The sequence below is a fragment of the Morone saxatilis genome, unplaced genomic scaffold, assembly GCF_004916995.1.
Source record: "Morone saxatilis isolate NCDOM2014 unplaced genomic scaffold, NCSU_SB_2.0 Contig23, whole genome shotgun sequence".
Classification (NCBI taxonomy): domain Eukaryota; kingdom Metazoa; phylum Chordata; class Actinopteri; family Moronidae; genus Morone; species Morone saxatilis.
In genome coordinates, this window is record NW_023339796.1 from 40,993 (window position 1) to 49,765 (window position 8,773).

An 8,773-nucleotide genomic window follows, 5' to 3' on the forward strand; every position below is an offset into this window, starting at 1 on the left:
AGACAGAGAGACAGACAGACTGAGATGCTGCCTTAGGACACAAAGCCTGACAGACTGCACTGAGGGATTCAAACCTCAGTTGATTAATAAATGTGATGGGTTATTGATCCTCGGTGTCTCATTATCGGACACATTCACTCACCTGGACGTCATATTTTAATTTGATATATTTGTTTATATTATATATATTAAATAAAGTTATGTCTGTGTATGTGTGCTACCTTGGCTCGGTACGCCATCGCCCGCTTGGCCACCCCGACCGTCTGTGCTGCGGCCCTCGAACTCGCCGCCTTCCCCTTCGCTGTCACTCGGACTTTGGCTCCGGGACTGCTGCGAACTTTAGTGGTGCTGCGACGTTTCTGACAAACAAACAAAGGTTGACACACTGAAATGCTAACCAGCTAATCCAGCCTGCTAGCTAAATGCTGTGTCACTGTACTGCTAACGTCATGTTGGTTATTGTGTCAGCTTTGTTGAACATTAATTACTATGTTAGCTTAAAGTGAATCTCTGAGCATTAAACTAATATAACAGCCGCAAGGCTAAGCTACCAGCTACTAATGAGTAACAAGTGAACACTGTTAGCTTCACCGGTGCCACGCCATCGTTCTGACAGCTCGTTGTTCTGAAACCTCAAAAGTCAGAAAATGTGCACGTGTCCAAAAGGCCGTTAATCAGAAAACCACAGCACCGAAGGTCCATTGTGCCGACTATAATCATTCGCAGACGACCTGAACAGATTCTACACCAGGTTCGACACAATCGACTGCTCTGAGGACTGTGAGGCTCTGCTGGAAACCCTGCCAATCCCGGAGACAACACACCAGGCGCCATTCACTGTGGACGATGTACGCCGGCAGCTGGGCAGGTGTAAGCCAGGCAAGGCCCGGGGACCTGACGGCATTCAGGGGAGGGTGCTCAGAGACTGTGCCACAGAGCTCTCCCCAATCCTCCACGACATCTTTTGGGAATCCTACAGGACTGCTTCAGTACCCACCCTCTGGAAAACATCCACTATCATACCAGTACCTAAAAAAACCAGCCCCTCAGAACTTAATCACTATCGGCCAGTCGCACTCACTTCCATTATCATGAAATGTCTCGAAAAACTGATACCCTAACATACTGACACGCATTACACACCACCATCCACCACTGTATCAGTTTGCCTACAAGGCCAAAAGGGGGACTGAGGATGCTGTGGCATGCCTCCTTCACTCCCTCCTACAGCACCTAGAATCGAGGTTGTGTCCTGAGCCCGTTTCTTTTCACCCTGTACACCAATGACTGCACCAGCCCCTCACCTGTCACCACATATATTAAATACTCTGATGACACTGCCATACTTGCACTCCTCAACGACAATAACTCTGTTTTAAACTACCAGGACTCCATCTCCCACTTCACACAATGGTGTACAAACAGTCATCTAGAACTCAATGTTAACAAAAGAACTGATCATCAACACTTCCAGCATCCACAGCTCAGCACACAACCTCATCCATAACCCCACAATTATCAACAATGAATCCGTGGAGATTGTGGAGTCCATCAAATACCTCGGTCTAACCCTGGACAATAAACTGAACTTCGATCATCACACCAGTGACATCAACAAGCCATTACACGCAGAGCACAGCAGTATAGCACACCGACCCAGCCACCACCTCCAAACTCCATTATTCATACTGCTGCCATCCCGGACGCCAGATACAAGGAACTTCCTGCCTTGTAAACATGCTCGCTATGGCAGGAGTTTTGTACCTTCTGCCATATGCGTCCTTAAACAAAACATCCCGTTAAACAGCTATGAGTGAGTGCCTCGCACAGGACAGGGAGGGGTAAATGTGCTAAATGTGCTGCATTAAGTGTTTATTCTTGTTGTTATGCCGTGGTGTCCATATGTATTTCATATCTATGTATGTATGTCTAATAGCTATGTGCAGACTGCGGTGACACATTTCCTGTGAAGGACAATAAAGTATCTATCTAAACACTCCGGTATCGCCAACTTACAACATAGCTAACGTACTTACATTAACACAGACCAGGATGTTACCTAAAACTGACTAAACTCCGACCGCTCCACAACGTGAGCCACGTTGTTCTCGGTACCGCCTTTGGGGCAGTGGAGGCTGCTGGACTGACAGACCACCCCCCCGCTTCCTGGTGCTAACATTAGCTTCAATGTGTTATTAGCATTAACAATACTAATTAATAGTAGTGACTCACTGAGGTGGAGAACTCCTTATAGACGGCTCGATCCTGAGGAGACAAAGACTGGAGAGAAGAAATAATCAGACATTTTAATTAATGATCTGTTCTTTGTGTGTTTGGCCTTTAGAGGGCGACGTTCAGACTAGACTTGTTTCCATTCTCGTATTTTGAAAAATCACATAAAAGAAATGCTCTTAATTTTATTTCTGTGTGAACTGATGCTGTGGTTGCCGTGGCAACAGTGCAGTTGCCGTGGCGCCGTTACCTTGACCCAGGCCTCCAGCTCGGCCTTGTACTCCACCTGCTGCTCCTCCACCATCTTCTTGTACTTGTCTTTCTGAGTCTGGCTCAGTTTGTGCCACCGCTTCCCGATCTCCACCATCCGCTCCTTCAGGCTGAAGTGGTTCAGCTCGCCGTTGGTCAGCAGCTCCTGGGAGAACATCTGATAGCCGCTCCTATTGGACGCAAACACCAGCGTCAACAGTGTGCAGCGCTAGCTAATGTTAGCTTCCCTATGATGCTAACTCATGTATCCTGATGTTAGCCAACAATAAATGAAGCAGAAGCGGAGAGCGATGCTCGTAACATCTTACACCGGAGAACAAATTGATGAATAAAGACAATAAATTAATTGATCGTAAAGACAATCAGTAGATAATTAAATAACTTATAAGTAACGACATCATTGTCTGACGTCCACTCACACTGGAGGTTTCTTTGGTTCTCCGTCAAACTTCGGTTTCCTCTGACTCTGACCTGCTGGTGGAGCCCTCATCTCCAACAGCTCCCTCTGCAGGACACCCACAGTCAGTAAACACATCACACACACATACCCACAGTCAGTAAACACATCACACACACACAAACAGTCAGTGAACACATCACACACACACAAACAGTCAGTGAACACATCACACAGTCAGTCAGTGAACACATAATAAGATTAATGTGTCGGGGGGGCGGAGGGTCAGTGTCGGGGGGGTGGCTCACTGACCACAGGTTGGTACTGAACCTCGTAACGCTTCTGGTCCTCCGCCGCCTTCTTGATCCAAGGAATCTTCTCCTTCTTCTCCATCGACTTCCAGGCCGCCTCCATCCCTGCCTGAGCCTTCCTGCGGTCGCTCTGTGGGTCACATGACCAACAGTGGGACGAGTCACATGACCAACAGTGGGACGATATTAAGACCGAAACTACGCAGTAATACAATGATAATGTAATTAGATGTAATGATAATGTAATTAGATGTAAGGGGAATTCATTCCAACGCTTAACTCATACATCATCTTAAATCATAAGCTTTCAAGCTCCTGCTTCATTAGTTCATTAAAGAGCTTGAATGGGGAATTAATAGTTTTTAAACATTTTGAGCAATACAATCCCATGCCACGCACATTACCTTTACCTCGTTTTTCATAATTAACATTTATCTCTTATTGATATCCTTCTCTCTTTAAAAGTAATACCACACCACAATACTGTGTTACATCTGAAAATATTAAAAATACAGCAAAACATAACAGGCTTGAAACTCTAATATTTTTTATACTATTGAGCCAATTCATAGTAATAGATGTTATTCCTCTATCTTATTGCAGCTTCCTAACCCCCAAATATTTGCGGTTCCAATAGCTTCTCGTGTAACCCTCACAATTCACCTTCCCCAACATTCCGAACATATGTACTCTAATATACATGTACAGCATTTGTAATTCATACACATACATAATGGACCATCAGAACTGCACACAGAAACTGAATTGAATTGTAATGTTAGAAGTAAACAGATCCTACACGAGTAACCCAAAACATCGAAACTCACTTCTGATGTTAATTGATTAGATCAATGGTTTGGCGTGTATTGGTTATTTCTTCAAAGCTTTCTGCCTGTCTCAGGATTAGATAGTACAAGAACGAACTGACGCGGACCACGCTACATTTACAACGCCACACGAACATACAACCAAAGAAACTCCATAACCAACCCAAGAGTTATGTGAAGAATCACAACACTAGGCAAAGAATAACATGAATTAGTGAAGTACACAGATAATGATCTCAGCCTCAGGCAGACTCACCTCAAAGGTTTAATAGTTTATGAGGTCTCTGAGTCTACCTCTCGAGCAAACTATATATCTCGACCTACCTCTATGTATTACAGCACATCATCCAGATCTCTCCAAGAAACCCTCCCGACCTCATCCGATACTCTAACCATCAAATCCGCTACCTTATATGGACAGTATACCAGAGCCAAATACCGCCAAATATCCTACGCCGAGCATGAGCAACCACCTGGACTGACCCAAGACCTGTCACACACCGCAGTACAAACAGAAGCTGGGAGACCATGGACAAAAAAGCAAGTGCCTCTCGCAATCAACTAGAGTCCAAGAGTCGAGCAAAACACACAGGACCTACTTCTGAGAAATCTCAATAATCGTTCGTTTATTACTATTTCCTGCGCGACACAGCAAAAAAGATCACACCTTAGACATCCCCAACAATACAAAAACGATAGAGAGACGCTCCAAGCCGAACCGCAGAAAGAAAGAGTTTGAGAAGCAACATACCGCGAAGTATTACACAGTGAGTCCAACTCGAGGGGCTACTAAACTTAACTCCACATATGAACAAATGATATAATAAACTAATATGTCTATTACTAATCTATTTATTTGTTTAACTTAAAAACTTTCATATAATGTTAACTAACTTAATAATTTCATGTTAAATCCTACCCGACTTTTACTCTGCTCCACCACTAACAAACCGTAATATAAACACTTACTGAGATCATCAACACTAACATTTATACTCTGTTATCATACCATCCTAACCAACTCTAATTTGTTAACCTAGACTGTTATACCTAACTGTCTAAACATACTTATATTAATCTGTTCACACACCTAATCTCGCTAAACACACACATTTTATATTTTAACTAACTTAACTAACTGATTTTTAACAAACATAACTTTTATCTGATATTAACACTAACTGCTACAACTGTTAACTAACTGTCTACACACACCTCAACTATTTGTTCCTAACTGATCAACTAAAATGGAAACTACTGTTCACTAACCTAACTTTATCTGTTAACTCAAATTGCAACTAACCTTTAAACACTAGTTACCCCACCTAACTGGTTAATATACTGTTAACTATACTGTTATATCTAAACTATTACTGTTATTCTATAAACTAATCACTCGTTATAATTAACTCAAATACTGATTAACACTAACTGTTCATACACCATCTAAACATTTATCTGTTATATCAACCTAACTCGTTATAAACCAACTTATCAATGTATATAACTAATTGCATACCTACATTCATTAAACTGTTAACACTTAATAAAACTATTACACACTACACACAAACTTTAAATCTGTTAACTAACATGCTACACTCAAACCTTTACTCTGTATAAACTCACCACACCTCAATGCTCAACTAAACTTTTAATCTTTATATATTAACAACCATAAACTGCTAACTAACTTTTATACATAGATTAGAACACATAACTGCTAACTAATCCTTTCACCACCTTCTACACTCAACAGATATAAAAATCTGATAAAATAATCTGCTTAACCTAACTCAATACTGTTATTAACTAACTAGTTTACACGTAACTCTTAATCTGTATAACTAATTGTAACTAACTTTAACTGTTAACTAACTGTCTATATCTGTTATACACTGTTAACTAACAATCTAACTGTCTTAACTCAACTATGTCACCACGTATCAATCTCTGCTGAAGAAATGATTTTTAAATATATTATATGCGAATTCTTACATGCCATAGAAACCATACCCTGTATATACTACAGTACCCATTTAACTTTGTGACGTTAATTAAAGTCTTTTACAACGTGGTAATCGATCCTTACAGACAACGCACTCTCGCAAGAGAGAGAGATCATCCTGACGCACTCATACCACAACGATACCAACCCGAAGTTCCGATCCTTACCAGAGAAACCTAAAACTACCTACAGCCAGCTTTGCTGGATTAACACACCCCAACTCCGAGGAAGAAGCGCGTACATGAAAGAACTTTCCTACACTCTACAGAGGTAACAAACCCACTAAGAATAAAATAATATTACCTCACAAACCTATAACCATCAAACAAAGACAGAAGAAAAATCACATACAGTATAATATAAACTTCTCACAGTCCGTTAATACACTCTAAAGATGGCCTCGGTTTTCCGTACCACTGCCTCTCATCACATCACAATAATGCTGAGAGGTCTTCTTCAAAATAAATAACTATCTTAAAAGTAACCAATATCACCACAATGTCATACTTTAAGGGTCAACTGACCAGCTGCTCTCTTGTTCCAGGTAGTCAAACAGACCGCCGATCGAGGGTCTCATTGAGCTCGACACACACGCTCGCGTCCTCACCACCAGCCTGTCTGACAAGAAGAGACTGAAGTGGATCAGCAAGGCCCTGGAGGCTCCAGAAAGACTAACAGGTACCTGAAACCAGACCTGAACCTTCCTTTTTCTAGTCCCAGAGGCTGATTCTGTTCCTGAATAATCCTGTGGTCTGGTTACAACCAGGATCAGGATTATTCTAGAGCCAGAATCAGGAACAGTTTAGACCTGAGCAGGTGTTCAGGACTGAGGAACTGAACATGGGTTTCTGTAACTGTGTGTGTGGTGTGTGTGTGTGTTTGTCTGTGTGTGTGTGTGTGTGTGTTCTCTGTGTCTGTTGGGTGTCTGTGTGTGTGTGTGTCTGTGTCTGTGGTGTGTAATGTGTGTGTCTGTGTGTGTGTGTGTCTGTGTCTGTGTGTGTCTGTGTGGTGTGTGTGTGTCTGTGTGTGTGTTCTGTGTCTGTGTGTGTCTGGTGTGTGTCTGTGTCTGTGTGTCTGTGTCTGTGTCTGGTGTGTCTCTTGTCTCTGTGTTCTCCTGTGTGTCTGTGTGTGTGTGGTCTGTGTCTGTCTGTGTTGTGTGTGTGTGGTCTGTCTGTTTGTCTGTCTTGTCTGTGTGTGTGTGTGTGGTGTGTGTGTGTGTGTGGTGTGTGTGCAGGGCAGTATGAGAGCGTATCCATGAAGCTCATCCCCGATGTGAACTCTGACGATCACTGTTCGGTCCTGTCCTCACCAAAAGCAGAGAGAAGCTGAAGGACAAGTTTCGACGGAACGGCCGACAAAACCGCCACCGTGAGTCTTTAATGAACACCTCCGGCTAAACCGAGCAAAATGCTAACAAGTAAAATAAATAAACAAAAATGCTAAAAGGTACAATCAGTAAATGGCTTAAACGTGTGTGTGTTTGGTGGCCTAGTAAAACGGTGTACTTCTTGGTAACTGTGGCGGAAGCCTGGATGGTGAAACATGAAGGACGTCCCAGCACCGAGCGGCATGGTGCTGTGCAGTAAACAGTGGGAAGATGATGACGAAGAAAGAGAAGGACAATGTTTCAAGAAACGCTGCGAGCAGGTTGGTACAACCCGCTGACATCAATATCCCAGGGAATCATTGTGTTGTCACTTCCTGCTGACTGACCGTTTGTGTCTCATCCAAGAGGAAAGAAGCCAGTATGACGTCGATCACGTGACCCTGCAGAGGTTCCTGGAGGTTCGTGAGCTTCCAGGCTCAGTATAATAAAGGTACGCAAAAAAACAAAAGCTAGAAATGTACAATATAAACCTGGTTTTCTGTCTCCAAAGAGTCTCCCCCGAGGAGGACGAGACCGAGTCATGACCGAAGAAAACTGAGGCGGGGGCCTAGACTGGGAGGTGGCGTAGCCCTCCCCAGCCGCAACACAGAAGGCCAAGTCCTCCCCTTCTGCCCAAGGGTCTGAACTGTCGTACCGTCTGTAAACTGGTTTTATGAAAACAGCCAATAAAAAACCGACCCCTGTGAGGACCTGTGTTTAGTCGTTGTTTTGTTTTAACCTCCAGTGAAGCCCGGCAGGTCGGGAGGGCCGGAGCCCAGAGCCGTGGGTTCGCTGCCGCACTGCCCAAAAGTGAGACGGGACGGAAAGAAGAAAGCTTGCGAAAAGGCTCCCGCAGAGACGGCCGAAACCAGCGAGTAAGGATTGTGGCAACACAGTTGTGATCCGGAGACGTCTCTGGTCTAAATACAGAGTGAGCTTTATTTCTAAATTTTAAATTACATTATCTATTACATCTAATTAGCATTATTATTAGCATCCTAATTACATTACTCATTACATCTAATTAGCATTAATCAATTACATCTAAGTTACATTATATTACATGTAATTACATTCATCGTTACATTATTAGCTTATTATTACAATCCTAATTAACATTATCGTTACGATTAATTACATTATTATTACATCTAATTACATTATAGTTAATTATTACATTATGTTACATCTAATTACATTTGTTACTTAATTTAATTTGTTACATTATTACATTATCGTTTCATTCAATTAATTATGTTCCTCTAAAATTACTTATCGTTATCTAAAAATTCATTATCATTCATCTTATTACATTATCATTAATCATAATACATTATTATTAAATTAATTACATTAAATTCA

At 42.2% G+C, this 8,773-nt stretch overlaps 1 protein-coding gene across 1 annotated transcript in view; it reads right to left on the minus strand.

The window, feature by feature from the left end:
* LOC118334387 (nucleolar transcription factor 1-like) overlaps positions 1–8,773 on the minus strand; it is a 14,275-nt gene that overhangs the window by 1,115 nt on the left and 4,387 nt on the right. Inside the window, exons 7-12 of the mRNA XM_035670289.1 lie at positions 7,551–7,620; positions 3,212–3,484; positions 2,922–3,007; positions 2,483–2,672; positions 2,233–2,280; positions 222–359 (exon numbers count right to left, since the gene is read on the minus strand). Of these exons, the coding sequence (XP_035526182.1) occupies positions 222–359; positions 2,233–2,280; positions 2,483–2,672; positions 2,922–3,007; positions 3,212–3,484; positions 7,551–7,620 (805 nt within the window). The remainder of the gene's footprint in view (positions 1–221; positions 360–2,232; positions 2,281–2,482; positions 2,673–2,921; positions 3,008–3,211; positions 3,485–7,550; positions 7,621–8,773) is intronic.